Consider the following 19,699-nt stretch of genomic DNA (forward strand, 5'->3'; position numbering starts at 1 on the left):
CTCAGGTGTACCAAGCAGCACTATGATTTCGGAGTGGAAAGCAGATGGATCTGGTGTGCGGCTGCCTGAGCACATCCAACGCAGCCTTTCTGTGAGCTCCCTACACAGGAGGTATTCGTCCAGAGGCTCCCTTTGTATGTTCCATGGTGTTAGCATTGAGCAAGTTTCACTTGGTTTGTTTTGGATTTTGTAAGTGCTTTTCAGTTGTAACCGTCTGGGATAGCCAGACTGGCAGTGACTTCTGGGTCTTTATGTGCTAGATGTAATTTATTTGCTTTTAGTTTTTGTAACGTCACCAACTGCTAAGGGAATTGATGTTTAATATGCTTCTAAATAAGTAAAACAAAAGTATAAATAAATAATGCCTGGTTTATTAGCCCAGGTGTTTTCAGCATTGCTGAAAGTGATTTGATGACAGCCCCCAGCACAAGCAATGGAAAAAAAAAAAGTGATTTCTCTGTGATTATCATCATTATAATAAACCGTAATTGAAAGATTACAAAATTGATTCTTTTAAAAATTAATGTTGCATGAGTAAGCACGCTCTGTGACATTCCGATTTTTCCAGTGTTACTTGGAAGGAAAATGGCTTGTTTTATTTCCTGGCAGAAAACTGCTGATTTTCAAACAATCACATTAGAGAAAACAGTCCCAGAGGGTTACAGGAGACAACAGACCTATGTCATTATGCTTTACCCTTTCCTGATGGGTTCGGAGAAGAGCCAGAAACAAAAGAAAGTTACATTCATTATTGAGAGAGCCTTGGGAAAATCTGTTTGGCCAAGCAATTTTGCATGAAACTAGAGAGAAAATATTTGACTGCAAAGAACATAAACTCCTTCCATCAATATGCAATTTTCTGGATCCATTTGTCCAAATGATTATTAAGAACAGTTGCTAAATTTGTGGTGCTTTAAAACTTCAAAGAGCTGTGAAAGCATTAACTAGTTAAATGGATGGAAGTTTAAAAAAACACCAAACCACCGCATGACCAAAGTCAGTTGTAAGACAGTTTAAAGTGCAAAGTATTGAAAACAGCAGGAAACCTGAGGGCCTGGAACAGCAATCATACAGTACCATCCGCCCCAATCAGGAAAGTGGAAACCACAAATTTATCTTTGATGATTTCCTGTAAATATGCTCTTTAAGGACAGATTGCCCTGCCCACTGTTGTTGTAAAAAAGCTCTGAGTTATCTCTCTCCTCACCACAGCATATGGATCGCAGCAAGCCCTGCTTCTCCATTTCCGAAGTCATTCCTCAGGTGGAAATGTTTGAGCAAAAAACTAGTCAAATATTGTTGCAAAAATGCTGGTTAGCATCCTTCAAACCTGGTCAGTTTGAAAAATAACTTTCTGAAGGTTTTTTTTTCCTGGACATTTTCTTCAGTAGGATCTGGCCAGTTTTCCAGACCTTCCAGCATCCTCGTGGAAGTGGTTTCACTCACTTCAGAATACCATGCCTCGCTTTTCCTTAGGATGCAGCAGCCTAAACAGTTAATCATCCTGCAAGTTTATGGCAGAGCTATGAGGACATCCTTCAGTCAGGGTTCCCAAATGGCCCCTGATGCACTACCCCATCCTTTAGTAAGCACAGGAGTGTATTCGTGCCTGTGTAAGTTCACACTCAACTGGGAGGGAGTCCTGGGTGAACAAGTGATGATCAAATCTATATCAAAAACATTTTAATAAACAGACAAAAGTGGGACTCCCTAAGTGAATTCACTAGAAATCACACATTTCCTAAAATACTGTATGACTTTAAATACTGTATGACTTGGCTTTTGCCTTTCAGCCTCAGTGTAAGCTAAGCTTGTACTGCTCAGCTGTGCCTTGCTTAAGGATCCCACTTTGCAGAAGGGAGAGGTAATCATTAGGTTTGGGCAGGAATCTTATAAGACGTGCTGGAGCATTCTGTGTCTGAGCAGTTGCATTCCTGGCACTTTCCAGCAGTCAGCACTGCCCATCAAAGAAAATTGCAAAATAGCTCTGCTACCTCATTCTTCATTTGCATTAGAAATGGCTTTAAGCAATAACAGGATTATAGCCAAGAAGTGCCAGTGCTTTATCATTCATTTATTCGACTTAATATATAGAGGTACCTATTTGAAACAGCATTTACTTTTCTTGAGCTCATCATAAAAAACACTCTGAATGGGAGTGTTTAAGGTAATGATGGCTCCAATTAATTCCCTTAGAATAATATGACTGGAATCAGATACAGCATTTCTCTTTTCATTAGGCATTTCTGAGTTGCTCTGAGTGATCTTCTAGCATGAGATGAATGAAATTAGCTGAAGAAATCCTGATGAAAATAGTCCACAATATGCTGCTATTCTTCTTACTCAACACGGTAAAAACTGTGAGTTCAGATGCACTGTAGTGGCATCCAGATAGCATTAATAGAAATGGATCTAAACTTCCGTTTTGGGAAATGTGGAAAAGCCATGCTTGCTGTTTGCTGCAGCTTTCCTTTCACCTGCACTGTGAATTGAGCAGTGCTACAGCTTTCTCAGCCAGCCATGACCTTCTTCATCCCCTCTCCTCACTGCCACCAAATCCCTGTAAATCCTAGTCTGGTCTGAAAAGAGGATCTTTAGTCTGGTTTTCAACACACACATCCCCCTCTGAGGCCAGGAGGTCAGGCTTCATGTTGCTTTTTTGTTCACAGGTGGGATTGCTCTATGGGAAGCTACATCAGGAGCAGGTTGAACAAATAGCATGTTAGGCTTTTTTTTTTTTTTTTACTGGATTTTTTTTTCTGTAATTCCTCTTGAATATCTAGAAAGCAGAACTGGGAACACTACTGTGGGATGTTTTCATTAATTGATGAAGCAGGGACTTTATAGTAACATTTGTCTAAATCTCTTGTGCTGTTTTTCCTAAACATAATTATGAAGTTCTGCATGTTGCAGGCATTGCAGGTATCTTAGTACTATAAAATGATGGTAGTAGTAAATAAAAGATGGATATACTGCGAATATACTGAAGATTGAGGTTTTGCAGTGTATCCTGTCCATGTCTAAAAGTAATGTACTCCAATATCACAGCAAAAAGATACATCTAAATATCTAAATACTGTACCTTAAGTAGAAAGCATTGTTTCTAATGTCCTGGTCTCTCTGCCCATTCCTTCCTTTTTGGGCCGTCACAAAGTGTACTTCAAGAGAAATGACAATTTTGTGACATGAGCATTCTCTGCCTTCTGAAACTGGAGACAGCAACTCATCGTGCATGCAATTGGCCATCCAGCAGTAATGGCTTTCTGTTCCTGTAAACTGGGATTAGATTCCTGATCGGCTTTGACAAGTCATATCCTTCACTCTCCGAAACTCTTAGCTTACGTGTAAATAGCTTGAATAATTTGAGTGCCCTTAAAAGTGACAGACTAATGTCACACGCCAGAACCTCATAAAACCTTTCCAGTTCTGTGAGTTTGCATCAGTCCCAGATCACTGCAACTTTGCTGTTCCAGGCTTTGGCTTCCTCCCCAGACAAAGATCCCTGATCCACCTGATGTAAGCTGACCTCTCGTATGTACACTAACCACTGCCAGGCACTGGGAAGCTATTGGCTTCCACCAGCTTGTCTAATCTAGATTTGGCCTTAAATCTCTGGAGTAAAAGATGGATATCATAAACAATGGTAGAGGCTTATTATTTAGTAATATTTTAAAGCATTTTGAGTAAATCTGAGGTAGCAATGTCTAAAATTCAGTCAGTACCTTAACAGTGAAAGACTCCAAAGTGTACCTCAGTGTCTGATGTGCAAAAGGATTGAATTGAAAGGAGTGGGTAGGAAGACAATTGAATACAGAGAGTATCTCAGCTGAAAAACATCTGAGAAAATGCTGTTTAAAGTCAAAGTTACAAAGTGCATACTTTTCTATTGAGCGCTGAATGTATTGGTTTCAAATTAAAGGCTCACACAAAAGTTATCTCTGCTGTGTCTAATATGTAGTAATTGATTCTTCTAATTCCTAGGGGAGACATCTCTATTTAAAGTACAATTGAACTCCAAATTACCTTACAATGCTACCATGTAAGAAGTCATATCAGCCTCGCACCGAGTGTCACCGAGCGGTTTGCAGCCGCACACAGGAAGTTTGGACCCTTTTCATTGTGTCGCGCTCTTTGGATGCTAAGGAGTTTGGTCGGCAGCCTTCCCCACCTTGTAGTTAGCAGATGCTTTCATTTCTTGCTTTTCTGCTTCTGGCAGCAGAACAGAATTCGAAACAATATGGCTTGCTTTCAGTCACAGGCTGGCTTCGTGGGTTGGTTTTCCTTTTAAGCTTTGTCTGATTCCCTAAAAAGTACCTGTAACTACCCATGGAATATCAGGGGTAATACAGTAACCTGTTTTTATCATTGTTTGAATAAATTTGGGGGGAAAAATAGAATTCTGCTGGACCATTAGCTTATCTATCAGAGGAAAATGCATTTATAAGCCTCCATGTGGAAGAATATATAAAAATAAGTTGTACCTAGTCATCCGATCTGCACCATTATGGATTATAAAATTAGTGGCCTTACCAAATCAGTTTTTAGCATTATTAGTAGCCATAACTTCAGTCATCAGTGCTACAAAAGAGCCTGGCTATAACTAACAAACTGTATGCGCCTGTGTTTGTAATGCCTGTCTTGATAGTTTCACATATCAGTTCAATAAAACATCTTGTAGTCGCAGGGGAGACATTTGGGCAGGAACATCTCGGTGACATTCTTGCCATTCCCATTACCATCACCACGCACTCAGAGCAATATATGTTTTAAAAATTGATTGAGTGTGTATTTACAACACAGATCATGAGAAATGTTTTTTTAATAGTCAGAAACTCCCAATGATGCAGCCTGTGATCTGTAGCATTGATTTGGATTCTTTGATTTTAGTGCTACAGAATACAGTCATAAAACTTTTAGACCCCTAATGTCATAGGGTGCAGCTTCTTGACACAGAATGCTAATGCAAAAGGAGAGAGCTGCTGCAGGCAAGAACTCCAAACCCAATAAAAACCAAAGGCTTAAATTAAACATAGTTAACTGACTGAGGTTGGATTCTTATCATTTTAAATATAAAATATACAGAAATTGTTTGAAATGGCTAAAGGTTGAGCTGTGAAATTGCTCATGCAGGTAGACTTTCAGTGGGTTGCTGTGGCAGTGTGGAGGTAAGGCACTTGGGTTAGATTGTTCTCTCACCTCCCTTCAGGCAGTTTCCAGTAAGCATCTCTAAAAAGTATTTTATTCTGGAAGAGCTGTCTAAAGATAGGTGAAGTAAATTGTTTCTCCTTTCCCTGTTTACTAAAGGCAGTCTGGGTGCCTGACCTAGACACTTAACTCTTCATTAGCAAAGTATGGAGAGATAGGTTGTGGTTATGTCTTCTGGCTGCGCTTCGTGTCTTCTAATATGTGCAGAGCAGAAAGTTAGTCTGCTATAGCATACTCCTTTCTGTCTGGTTGCCATCCTGGTGTTCCTAACTGTTTATTTCTGTCAACATAAAACTGGATCAGACAATTAATTCCACCCTGGGACAGAGTCAAAAAATGAGAATGAAAAAGTGAGAGAAGTACAAAAAGAGTCTATTCACAGATGTTCGGCCAGATAGCTGGAGTGCCTTTTCCAAGTGTAGGAATTATAGTTTTAAATATTCTTCCAAGAAGTTAGTTGTAGGGAACAGTATGGGGAAGTTTTAGTTGTTATACAGAAGTTTCACAAATATGCTAGATGTGCTGGAGCTCACTTTGATAAAGGAATACCTTGCCATAGCTGACTGCAGTGAGATTACTGTCCAAAGCTGCCTGGAATCTCTCCAGTGCAAAAATTGAGTTTAGAAATGGCTGAAATTGCTTTGTTCCAGTTCTGCGATGACTAAACTCAGCTGGGACATTCAAGCTAACAGTACTGCGGACTTAAATCCGTGAATACAGTTGGCAGTTTTAGTTGACTGCCTTTTGTTCTGAGATTCATTCCTGCCGTAGATCAGCAAGGAGTGCGGACAGGTCCGTGCCTTCCCTGTAGCACGCTGTCCTGCCCTTGTAGCCTCACGCCGTGGGACCCACAGAGCTGTACCTGGGCCACACGTCTGTGAGCGCGGTGTGAATCTACCCAGCGCGTAACATCGTGGCTTGTTCCCTCTTGTGATTGTGGGGCTGCGGGCGGAGCGGTGAACCCACTGAGGGAATGAAATGGAAAAGAAACTCATCACAAAGGAGTCAGGTACCATAAGCTGATGCCCAACTGTATTTACAGTGCCTGTTCAGACCCGTGTCTCTGTGACTAACCTTTTGCAGTGCCTGCTCCAGGAGTGAATTAAGTTTCCCATCTGTCGTGGGCCGATTTCAGCACTGGATGTTACTATTCCAAAGGTTCCCTGCTGCTCCCAGGCGCTAAAGCTGTTAACAAGAGTGTGCCCCCTGGCCAGGCTGTGGCCTCAGGAAAGGCCTGCAGTAAATCCTCAAGACGCCGCTGCCTTCTCTGCACGTGAGCCCAGGGCCCCTTGCCACGCACCCCTCACAGCACAGAGCCCGCGCTGGCTTGTAGCAGCCCAGCAGGCGGGAGCTGCCCCACAGTGCTTGGGGATGCTGAATCCCTGTCACCTTCCCACATGTTTGGGAGCTTCCACAGTTGTGGGCAAGCTGAATGGAGGAGAGCCAGCTCAAAGAGGCTGTCTTTCATTGCTCCAGCTGTTCACAACTGCTCTACAGCTGACTGAAAAGGCATTTACTCCCCTTGTGTGAATAACTTTGAGGCACCAGAGTCTAAATTGCCAAAGCACATACAGCCAGTGCAAGATGTGTGTCCTGGAGCCATTGCAAGGACGCTGATGTTGAGAAGAGCTTGGTGATTTTTTTAGGGGCTGGCAGGTATCTGAAGCAACTCAGGGGAATGTAGAGCTGGTGGGAAGGATGCTGAGGATACCTGGCACACAACTACCAGGTTTTTAAAAGCTCTGTTCATATCTGCTTTCCAGAGAAATGCTGAGCCCCCGTCCGCCACAGTTTATATTTTGCCAGTTCATCTGTAAGTGGAGCAAGTACTGCTTTAATTGTAGTTCATCAGTTCCATCTGGTGCTCGGGTGGGAGTGGAGACCCTTTCTTACCTTACAAAGCAGTATATACCTTCCCTGCCAAGCCGCTCTGCTGAATAACAGTTACAGCCTGAGGCAAACTCTAAATGTAAAGATTCAGAACTGTTTCCCACTGGTCTTCCCACTTGGCTCTCCAGATCTGGCTGCTACCTAAAGAAATTAAGACCAACGATATTTTAGTTAAAGCAGTAGTGCACCGTACACAAAGGCAGAGATGTTGTGTGATACCAACAAAATTGGGTATGTCTGCTTTTTTTCTTTCTCTTTAATCAATAAAAATACGATTTCCCCCTAGTTCAAAGGAAATTGAATTTTCACATAGCAGGGGAAAACAAATGCCCTTCAGCATTGCTACCAGTGAATTGGGGCACCAGATGTCTTTTGAACAGGTCCAGCATATTGTCTCACCATTTCCAAGTTACTCTTTCATGATTCTATTTATTGTAGGCAATTATGCTTTGACCCAAAGACATAATCCTAGTGGAATTAAAAATCATGTGCCCTCTTTGTTAAAAAAAAAGCTGAGTCTGAGTTTATGGAAAAGAATTGTAGAGAATGAATCTAATGGGAAATTAGGCAGTAGTATTCGATGACTGTAAATGTATTTATTTATAACAGCTAATCTTAGTGGAAATGAAGAAATAAGATGAAATAATTAACTTTACTATTTATAAAAGAGTCTCTTTTATCCACTGTGAAATGCAGCCACCTCTGGGATGAAATGCAATGGCTGCTAAATGGCATAGAGACGTTTAAGAATGAAAGAAAAGAACAAATGTGCATTTGGCAGAGTAGGGAAAATGCAGCATGGGAGGAAAACATTTTCATGAAAATGTTGCCCCTATTTTTGTTGAAAACATATTTTTAACTGTCTCTTGTGATTATTCAAACTGGAATTTAGTTATAAAAGTAAAATGTCTCTGGCCTTGCAAGATGCACTTTGACATTTTTAATAGCTTCAATGCAGAAAAAGCATTTACTTTACAGTAAGAAAGAACACTTGCTTTCGAAAAGATAAAGGGCTTCGTTTTCCTCTCACAAGGACCAGTTTTACTGATGATTTCACTGGAGTTATTGCAGACTCAGAACAGTGCAAGTGCGGGAGGAATCAGAGCCATCACTCCAGCAGCTCTGGGACAGAGGTAAGAGTGCTGCCTACTGAATTAACAGCCCTTTTCATAAACCCAGGGAATGAAGGAGTAATAAAGAGGTTGGCTGGCTGTTGATGAATTCTCTAACCGTGTGCAGTGTATCCTAAAGCTCCAGTTAAACCTTTATATATCTCGAGAGAGAGAGTGAATGATATTGTAAAGAGCACTTTGCCAAATAAAATAGAAAGATCCGTGGGATTGTTGCACTATTACAAATGTCAGCACACAATTAGGCGTCAGTTTATATATATAAAATGTTTTACTGAGGTTGTTGAGTGAAGTTTACAGTTTATAACAGGAGACCTATTGAAAGATAAACTACCATGCTGTCTGTGATGCATGCACTCAAAAATTCCTCTGTTTAAATTAGATCACTATTTTTTTTTAAATGAAATTTATGCTATTTCACGGATAACTATTACCCCCAAATAAATCCACATTCAACCAGTATTATTTAACTTACATGCTAGCTGAAAGTTGCAGGGAGACCGAGTCTTGATAAATTGAAAAAAGGCAGCAAAGGGATTTTAGTATCTTAGCATCGTTGATTAAATGTGTGAAGCTAACTAAGAAAATAATCTGCAAGGAGAGATGTTGTGATAGCGGTCACGTCGTGTCATCGATTTGTATTAAATGCTCGGGAAGAGAGAGAGTGAAAGACAACTTTAAAGATTTGCTTTTCATTATGGCATGAATTGATGTTCAGCTACTAAAATGAAATAGGTTTGCATAAGAGTTACTACTGTCAAAACCCATTTGGAATTTCATTCTGTGCAGAGAAATTAAAATTTTCAGTGATTATAAGACAGACTTTCTTTTCTGAAGCAAGATTATAAAACCAGAGCTGTCCCTTGTTACTGGATCTTCAGATTAGGTGAAATTCTTACATACTGTTTGTTTTATCTCATCTCAAATTCTTTTTAAGTGACTTGCTGAATTCATATCATATTAAATTCAAGGAACTATGATGATGGAACAGAATGCTTGAGATTTTAACTGCATATAAAGATGTTCAAAGTTATAGGTCATACAGCTAATGTAAGTCAACCATCTGGGTGTATGCATACAAGAAATATTTATTTCAGTTAATAAAAGCATTCTAATTGAGTACACTGGGCAGATACACAATTAATTACGTGTTACAATTCAGTCTGATCTGATATCGGGAGCAGAACACTTGAAATTCAGAATCTCTTGACATTTTCCGTTCATTTCCATAACAATCATCCACTCAAGCCGTTCAGTTTTGGAGAAAAAGGGACACTGGTAAAGGACTTTGCTTTGCAGCATGCTTTCAGCATCCTGGGTTCAATTAAAATGGAAGAACATATTCTGAAATCGTGAGACTTGTCCTTTGAACCAGAATCTGCAGATGAACTTGTATGATCCCCATTGGCATAAATTTCCCAGATAATCTTAACTAAATCTTGGAAGGCAGAGGCAATTTTGAGGGGTCTCAAAGTTCTGACAAATTCCACAGCCCCTGTATTTTACAGCACATGACCGTGGCTAAGTGGTTGCTGTAGGAATTATGGGCCTATTATTGTAACCACGTTAATAGAAATAGAGAATTTGGCCATATTGTTTTATCCTCTTAGGAAAAACTGTTAGAACGATCAAACAGCAGAATTCACGGCAAGATCCTAATGGACGTTGTAACTGTGGATCCGAGAGACCCGATCAGCGAGGAGCTGTCAGGTTGTGAGGCACCACAGAAAACGCATGTGTAAGCTTTTGTGCATTTAAAGCTTTTAGCCTGTTATTGCAGTATTTGCAGCTATCATTTGTTTTAAAAGAAACAATGAAACAGCAAAATTACCAAGGTGATGACAGAATCAAATAGTTTTGCATATATATAATCAGATGTTCAGATAAAAGCACACGATGTGTGTACTCTTCTGAATGCGTGCCCACTGAAATAAATGCACTTGTATTTTCTCTTTAGGAAGGGTTTCTAGACTTGTAGTAACAAGCCTCAGAATTTTTCACTGCCATGCAAGGTCAGACCTTCAGACAGCTGGCTTACCTTCAAGTCCCAAAGTGTGTTGGTTTCTTGCTTTTTGAACTTTGGCTCTTCACTGCAGTGAAACAGTGCTGTTGGAAAAAGCCAGCAGATGCTTCAAGAAGGTGTCTCTTTGGAAGTGACACATGTGCTTGTCATCCCATCCCCACTGACATGTAGTGTGGAGCTTCTCCTCTGAGTCCCTGGGTGGATTCCGGATCAGGAACAGGAGCTTGTTTGAGGTGTCGGAAGGTGTCTTAATGTCATCATTTCCAGCTGTTAAAGGCTGGGGATGAGATGTCAGAAGGATGATCACGGAGTACTTTTAATTTGTGTTCTTGTTCTTGAGCCTCCAGAGTTTGTTTTCCAGCTGTTCTCTGAAATGATGATGGGTAGAAAATGCCTTCTGTCTCAGCAAAGGGGACGCCTCCCATCTAGTCAACTGATTCCAGAAAGTGGGGCTCAAAGAATACTAAATACCATAAAACTTGTAAGGAAATTGTGAAACCTCACAGCCCTAGGGGCTAGCCAGTGAAGCAAAAGACGTTTGGATCACATTTTCAGGCCAGAAGGGCTGCAAGGGTTCAACAAGACGAACAACTCTTGTATTTGCATGGATGATTTACTGCACTGTGGAGGATAGGACATCCTAGAAAATGGCCTTGCCACATTTTTAACATAACAGCCCATAATTGATTAGCTTTCCTTTTTTCACCGTGGAGATGTTTGAGTTAAGGCTACTGCGGCTTTTCCCCTGCACTCTCAGCAGAGGCAAGGAGTGAAACAGGCACAGGCCTATCGAGAGATCCTCGAGCTGTGCCAAAGGTTCAACTCCCCATGCTCTTCAGGCATGACTGTGCTAATAAATTTGCATTTCCTCCCCCAAGCTCACATCGCTTTCATCTCAACTGTAGGATTCGCTTTACTGGCTTGCAGCCAATGTCATGTCCTGTGAGGCTGAGGAAGGTGTTCACGCAAAGACAATACAGCAACACTGAGCTCTTCAATCTGAACAGTGCAAACCTCCTCGGGAAAAAATGGGCTTTTAATAGCTCCAGAAACACAGTGCCGTCTCTACTCTGCCACACCAGTTACTAGCGATAATACATTACAGAAAAGACTGATAAATTTGTTACAGAGCTCAGCTATCAATACATTTCACCAGTAGTAGCCTCTTTCTTTTTATCAGCTCAGCTCTGTTTAATAGCTTTGTACCCGGATGACAATTTAAGTGATGCTAGACCATTACTTTTGGATTATGATCCAGAGTCCTGATGGAAGAGAAGCTAAAGTGTTAAACCTTAGGAAGGGCAAATGCATAGGTTTTAGACTGCATTGACATCCTGATGACAAAAGTAACCATAAACAAACATGAAACAGACCGTGTTATTTTTCTCAGACTTTGCCAAGCTAAACGTAGAGGCTTGTATAAGAGGCTTTTAAAAAAAATCCTATTATTTTCTGGAAATCTTCAGATACTCACTCTGGGACTGTATTGCTGAGATACTGAATTGGCAGTGTCACTTTGGCATTACTGGGGAAGCTTAGGGTAATTTTCCTTTCATACCTACCTTCTAGTGTGAATTGGTTCTTTCTGATGATGATGGAGTCCAACAGAAGCTGAAAACTGACCTCAAGGACTTTGAAAGCAGAGCCTTTGATGGACCGCATCTCAGTGTCCTACAGTGCCCTTTTTGTCATTCTGACAACATTTTGAATTTCTGCTAGGACAACCTGCTGTAATTTCTATGTGTTTATTTACAGCAAGACACCTAAAGAAAGGCTCTCCGAAGTTAGCATCTTAACTCTGCATGTGGAAACCTAAAATATACACAGTTTTTCAAAGTACGCATACAGCAGTTGCTATATTTTATGACTTTTTTTTTCCCTTGTAGTGCCATTCAAAAATAAGATGATAATTAGGAGGATAATTATACAGTAGATTGCATTGATTACTAGTGCCTGGTGGTGGGCGCTGAGCAGACATACACTTTTAAACATCTAAGCAATTAATTTGGAGATAACGTTTATTGATTGTGTAAAAAGTTCCCACAAGTCGATCTCAGATGTGACACCCAAAGATGCATTGTTATGAACACAATAGTGAGCTTTGCACTGCGTGTGCAGTGAATCTAATGCTTTTTGAGTGATGTGTTATTTATGTATCAAGTCACCTTAGACACATTCTTCCTGGAGGACTGAGGTGGCAAATAAAAGCCTGGCAAACTTCGCCTTTGATAAGGAGCCATGATGGGGAGCTCACAGGAGCTTTCTCTCCTCTCCTGTGCAGCTCTTTCATCTCCACCTACAGCTTACCTGGGCCCTCTCCCTATGCAGGCTGGCACTGTTCTACCCCAGCTGCCCCCCTCTGGAGTCATTTTCACTTCCAAGCCCATCTGACATGGTTTAGAGAGGAGTGACTGCAACTGTGGCACAATGAGATGGTGCGCAAATGCCAATTAAAGTCTTGAGGCATTGACGGACAGTGTTGGAGAGCTGCCACTCTAAGCACAAGCAGACACCTAGGACTGGGATCGTCTGCTGTCACCCCTGCAGTGAGGACTGTTCTGCAGCGGGCATCACCACAACAGAAGTGTGCTTCAGGAGTTCTCCAAGAAAGGCAGGTTTAGATTTCAGCCTTTACCTTCTTTCCTCCCAAAAGCATTTCTGAGGGTTTGAACCTGGATGTTCATTTCCCTCATCCCTAATTTTTGCAGCTAACTTCATTACTATGCTGAAGAATTTCTAATTTGGGGAACATCCATGTGTAGTCCAGTCTTACTTGTTAGAATCTAGATACGCAGCTGAGAACAAAGTGACGGCATTAATCTCCACAATGAAAATGTATTTTGGGACATTAGCACACATATGGTGAGGATTTTTAACCTACATTACTGTATGTAACTTTGCGGCTTAATTAATCAATTAGGATTAGTGCAGTTTGTAATCAAGTCCAAGAGTGATTGATGCATGCTGCATTAATTGCAACATTCCCATGAAGCATGTCATATACGCAGTCATTTTACAGCTGGATTTCACATTGGGTTGCTCATAAGCACTTAATGGAAGGAATGTTTTAGGCTTGCTATCAGGGAAATTGTATCACACAATATGCTATATATGTTGTACACCCTGCTTAGAAAATAACTCTTCCATCACTGATATATCCTCTTGCTCCTCCCTCCTGGTTCGATAGTTGGCAAAGTAGTCCATTTTCAAAGGTTTTCTGTTGCTGTGGAACAAGAGGTATAATTAAATTGTATCCCAGTAGTGAAGGTTTCTAATGATGATGAGCCAAAACTAATTGTATTGATTTGTTTATTACTGGCTTAGGAAGCTCATCAAACAAATGGACTGAAACTATTTCCATATTCTTATCTGTTTGGCAAATGAGAAACAAATAACACTTCCATATGTCTGTTTCATGGTGTCATGGCATTAATACTAATTCTGAAGTTAGACTCGAGCACGGGAAGGGAGATTATCCCCAGTACAGTGTATTTACAGCTAAGAAATGCCACATTTCTTTCCACATATGTGTCTTGGGATGAGCAAAATGAAATGATTTTCTTTCTTTTTTGATATAAATGTTAATACTAATGAAGGTTTTCTGACTGCCAGCACTGGAGAGTAGCAGGCTATGCCCAGAACGCGTAAAAGATTGGAGCAGCAAAGGAGACTGGAATTAAGTTCTTGCCTCCATGCACGTTTGTTCCTTGGCCTCTGTATTAAACAAAGCTGGATGAGTAATATGGACTAAAAACTTCTATGAATATTCATTTTAATTTTTAAATTAATTTACTTTCGATTCTCACATTAGCTCTGCAAACATGCAAGCAATCACATCTGGTATAAACGTTTGCAGAAAGTAAATTTTGACATTTCATATATGAGTTTTTGTAGGAACAGAGTTTTAATTTTGACTGTGCAGAAATACCTGTTAATGCTCCTCCTCCAGCTGTGGGCCGGGCACAAGTCTCTCTAACCTATGTGAAAAATCACCGTTGTTACTAGAACACTTAAAAATGCAGCAGAGCCAAATGTTTTATCAGTAAGTATCTGTGATTAATTCCTAGAGCAAAAGGCCATCTAGATTCATTTAAATGGGTGCCGATCAAAAACTATTGAAACCCAGCGTGGTCACTCACTGGCTTGGGAGTGTGCTATATCGGTATTATCATGGATACAGTTGAGAAAATCCAGATCCAGGGAAAAAGACCACATTAATTGAATAGATTGTTATTTTAGTTGGACTTTGGGGACTGATTGTGTTGATGCTGTGAGAACATGGATCCCTTCTCAGTGACATGTTGGGTTAGGCCTTGGTTTGCTCTTAGAGCGATCCAAGCAAAGTGGCTAGCATAATCAGTTTAAAGCCTGAATCTGCTTTCAGTGGAAGCAAAAGCAAACCTTTTATTCTTTATTCTGGATAACATTAGTGAAAACTGCTATTTCGACATGTGGAACCATCCCCTTCAGTTTCCGAAATGCAGCTGGCTTCCTCTTGCACTCAGCTGTGTGTTTTCAATTACAAATGTTCCCCACATCTCACATCTCTTCTGTTCTGTAGCATATGACACATCGTGGCAACTTTTGTTCAACTAGCAGGTTTTGGTCCAAAGAGGATTCAGTAAAGTTGGAGGCTGAATTACCCTTAGGTCCCTCGAGAAGCTGATCCTGTCAACTTGGCAGAGCATTGCTCCGACTGCTGCACTGCATATTACATCGAGACTGGGGATAAGTTAATAACACTGGAAGTAGTGCTAAAGGTAGAGGGAATTATTTGCCACAGTTATTAAACTTTGACCTTTTTGATGCTTTAAAATCGTAAAACATTTTAAAATAGCTATGCTACATCCAGGATAGCATTACTGTAGGGAAAACCGCCTCTCCATACAACGCACAGCGTTCATGGCAGCACCTCACTCCATATCCTAATTTCTGTCCGTGGCAGCTAAGGGTGACACCTGTTTTGCATTCTCATTGCACAGCTGCAGGGCTTTACAGGCTTCAACATCAGCCTCACAGCCCTGGAGCCCATGGATGGAAGGGGAGCAGCTATCCCATTTTGCAGGTGAGGAAACTGAGGCACCTGCCTTGTGTCAGGCACATGGTCTTCCGGAATAAGCAGAAACAACTGAGGAGATTTAAACTCGTAATTAGAGACCTACATTAGAAGATTTGGCTTTCTTGCTCCTTCTGTATTCGTTGGAGAGAAAGCCTCTTTTCACAGCTGTTGGAGTCCTTTTGAGAGTCATTGGAGAGAGAGGTGTTTAAAAATAGAGGCCTACTTAGGGGCCCTGGGTTGCCTTCTGAAGTTCTCTGTCTTCAATGGCTGTAGAAAGCCTGGGGAAAAGTGTCTCAATTAAGCTGTGTGAATATCCTCTCTCCCCTTGCTGTGCCTTGTGCTCTAATTATAAGGCAGCCTTTCTTCCTTGTTTGTGGCATTGCTGTGCATAGGGAAGAAACAGGTATCAGGGAACAAAAAATTAAAACTCTAGACCTCTGATCTGAGCCTACCTGGTAGCAAAACACCTCAAAGACAAGTGTTTTGCAGAGGTGAGATTTAGATTTGTCTCATTTTAAAGACACAAGACCCTTTGCAAAATTTAGATGCCTCCTGGTTTAGATCTTCTATGGAGCTGTCTTCCCTCATCCACGCAGGGCTGAATGAGCAGACAGTGGTCTCTGGGAATTAGAATTCACTACCACCCATACCGTGTTGACATTCGCAGAAGAAAATAAGTGTGGTTGTTTTTTTTTATTATTATTTTTTGTGGCAACAAACACAGAGTGCTTTTTTCCAAGCTGTCTGAAAACCTGCCCATACATTTGTGCACACACAATTATTTTGTTTAATATTTACAAAAGTTGTGGAAGCTTTTGCATTTAAAACGGTAGGTGAATCAGAGGTCTTAAGAGCTCTAATGAGCCGGTCCTGAAGCAGCCATTTCCATATGTCATGTCATTTGACTGAAGTTTGAGTTCAAGGAAAAATGAGCTCTCAGCCACTTAGTATGCAGACATTTGCATGTGCCCTCCAGTTGCTAAGCTTTGCTCCAGGAGTCAGCTCTGTGGCCACTCCATGTATTAACAATACAAACTCTGAGAGTTCAGTTTTTTCTTTCACCTTGCGATAATAAAAATATAAATGATGAGATTGGTCCCGCAGGTACCAAGCAAATGCATTGAGCACTGGAGCTCTAAATCAATGGGAGCAGCTCTCAGCACCGGGAGGGAAGCAGCCAGCATTTGCAAGATCAGATTTTCTGCGTGCAGTTAAAAAGATCTAGTGTCATTTCATTTCAGAGACATTAGAGGAGCATAAAGAAGAAAACTTCAAGCCTTTGAATAACACATTTGGATTTCTGCTTTCACGGTTTTTCTGCCTTTGCATTGCCTTCATGTTGCGCAGATGTGAATGTTAGAGTGCAAAGCAGTTCTCAGAAGTGAGGATCTGAGGATATTCGCTCTGCCCACTGTACCTCAGAACAGAAGAAAGCTACTGGCACCGTCTCCTTGTAATAATGAGGAGCAAGCGAGAGAGAAGTTTGTCACCCGGCAAGGCTGTGTAGCAGAAACAGCCCCTGCCTGTAGCTCACCTGACAGCAGCAGATATTCCAGGGAGAATTTACCCCATGCAGCAGACATCCCCTGGGCTAAGTTATCAGCTTCTTGTGGTGCTCACTGTGCAAACATTCTTGGGAGGAACAACCCGGGAGATGGGATTTACTAAAAGCAAAGGCTTATCAGGACTCCCATTAGGTAAGGGACACTTTTACCTCCTATTGCACTAGCAGCAAAGCAAACAAACACCTGAATGCTTTTGAAAATCCTATCTTTCAGTGCTGGGATGTTTGTAAATATGCAAACAAAGAGGGATATGAGTAGGAGCAGAAGTGTCAAGGGATTTTATTTATGAAGCTATTGACAAATACATTTTGCTCTGTTTACTTACCTCTTCCCTTAAGGAGAAAGTAGACAGTCCCAAGGATCCTTATGAAACCAAGCAAAATTCTAATGTAGCACCAAAGCCCTGAATTTTGTGTCTTAAATATCACCAAGATTGCTATGCTGAGCATGGGATAGTGGGGAAGACAATAGGCAACAAGAGGAAAAAAGAACTCAAGGGCAATTAGGGAGAGCAGATTGTTGTAAAGGTTAGATTGGTCTGAAAAGTGAAACTTCATGGCAAGCCTGTGAAATGCAAATATCAACCCAAAAGATTTCAGTTCTTAATATCATAAAAATGAATCTGCAATCTCTAATGTCAGTGGGAACAGTTCGAATTCCTGTACCACCCAGACAATTTGCCTCTTCCTAAAAATATCCTCATGAACAGCTCAGAAGCTGGAGAACCTCTGCAGGGCTCGGGGCTGCAGCTGGCACATCACGGCCGCTGCTCCAGGACCGGCGCTGTTTCAGCATGCTTGAGCACCCATTCCCAGGGGGGTCACGGAGACGGTGAGCCTCGACACAGGCTGGGTGGGAAGGTGCACGAGCACCAGCCTGGTTTGGAGGTGACCCTGTCCTCTTCCAAACCCAGGAGGATTCGCTCGCTTTCAGGGCAGCCTGTGCAAAGCTGAAAACTCACTTTGCAAGTGAATCAGCCAGTGTAATTCTTTCACCATCTACCTTTCACTGCCTTTTCCACAGAAGAGCAAACGCTAATGCTTTCTTTACTTTCCTGTCGTAGAGGAGAAATCAGCTGCTTGGTTCTTTTCCTCTGTTTTTGTTCTTACCCAGATGATTATCCAGCTTTGCTGTTGTAGGTTGAATAATTCAGGTGGAATGAACTGTGAGTTGAAACAAGCAGACAGTGTTCCACCACTTGTCCACTTAAGTTATTCCCAAATTGTCTTGAAATAGGACCTTTGCTCTGAATCTTCAATGATTACAGTGTTTCAGGTAGAGCTATGACTGTATAGTAAGCAGCTGTGTTCAATTTCAAATACTCAGGCATAAAATACATTAGCATTTTTTCTTTACCATATAACTGAAGATGTATTCTTTAATTTGAAGTGCTATTCTGGCCTAACACTAATGAGTCATGTCATTACACTAGGATCTCTTAAGCTTTTATTTTTTTAATGTTTCTTCAGTGCAGTTCATGTTATTAGCTGCTCCCATTAGTTCCACCTGCAGTTCCAGTACCAAGTTCATGTTCAGCCAAGTTATGTATTTGAGTGTCATAGAGTCAATATCTTATTTTCTTAAAATCTCAATTTCCCCCAAACTTCCATCAATAACATCTTTAAAATTCATTTGAAATGTAAATTTCTCAAAGTATAATCCATCCTGCTGTGTTCCAGAACACTTCCTTCTTATTTAATTGCTATAGACACTTTAGTTACTAATTAAACTTTATTGTTTATGATGCATTTCATTAATAGTTGTGATAAAAATTGCACGTTCTAGCAGATGTTTTTGTATGCTAATGCCAGTAGTGGGGTAGAATTCAGAACTGATGGGAGAGAGCTCACCACAAAGGTTCACCCTTGCAGTATTGTAAGTACAAACTGAAGTTATAACTGTAGCGAAACTGCCCTAGAAGCAGTTGACCTTGAAAAAAAGGGTACATATCTGGAGTCTTTCCCTTCTTGTGGGATGGAATGAATTAAAGGTTCTTTAATTGTAATGAAGAGACTGGAAATATCACAGTCATTTGCAGAAGAATGTTTCAGATTACAAGGTTTTATGCATTTGAATGACAGAGCAAATGTTTAGGAAAGTTGGGGACATAGTTTGAACTAAGAATTTTTTAGGCTCAGAAGTTTCTAAGCCTATTCTCCAAAACCCTGTAATTTACAGATATTAAGGCAAACACAAGTCTGAAGCTTTAGTACTAGGCACAGGAAGGGAGCAGGAATTATCTTTGATGGAAGGCAGTCAAGAAGACTGATAATTTATAACGGAGCTCTGTGACGAGAAAATGGCCTTAATTTCTGAATAGATAAGTTTGGTACCTCCCAGTCCCATGGATTCAGGGAAAGGTTCATTTATGTCCAGAAGCTCTGAAACTACCCATTATGGGAACTCCCCATCACCACTGTTTCACCGCCCTGCAAAACCCCAGTGTAGAACATCAGCCTTAGTTCTGCTGCTGGTGGTACTGAAATAGCATCTGGCCTATGCTGGATCTCCCAGAGAAAGTGGCGCAATGCAGTACTCCTAGTATTTGACAGTACAAAAAGCCACATTGATCCAGGTTACTTTTTAGAGTGGAGGATATTTATACCAGGATTTTGTCCTAGGGAAGCTATTGTTGCTTCTCTGTGCAGAAGAAAGACCCTCTCCCTTCTCAGACTCCTGCACAAAAATCCTCAGGGATGAGAGCAATGAGAATTGCTGGCTGTAATCTGCCACCCTGGCAGGAGGACCACAGGCAGATTTTTCCCTGGAAGACCCTCCCTTAGTGTCAGGCACAATTATAACCTGTCCTCTCATTTCCAAATTTCAG

The 19,699-nt window shown here is 41.1% G+C and overlaps 1 protein-coding gene across 9 annotated transcripts in view; it reads left to right on the forward strand.

Moving 5' to 3' along the window:
• ST6GALNAC3 (ST6 N-acetylgalactosaminide alpha-2,6-sialyltransferase 3) overlaps positions 1–19,699 on the forward strand; it is a 238,284-nt gene that overhangs the window by 174,660 nt on the left and 43,925 nt on the right. The window contains exons 4-5 of one of the 9 annotated variants that reach the window (XM_080601520.1): positions 8,129–8,228; positions 9,836–19,692. The exons of 6 other annotated variants lie outside the window; for them this stretch is intronic. In XM_080601520.1, the coding sequence (XP_080457646.1) occupies positions 8,129–8,228; positions 9,836–9,967 (232 nt within the window). In that variant the 3' untranslated portion in view covers positions 9,968–19,692. 2 more of the 9 variants (XM_080601522.1, XM_080601526.1) reach the window with 2 other exon arrangements.

Source organism: Anser brachyrhynchus, assembly GCF_964034855.1.
Source record: "Anser brachyrhynchus genome assembly, chromosome: 8".
Taxonomy (NCBI): domain Eukaryota; kingdom Metazoa; phylum Chordata; class Aves; order Anseriformes; family Anatidae; genus Anser; species Anser brachyrhynchus.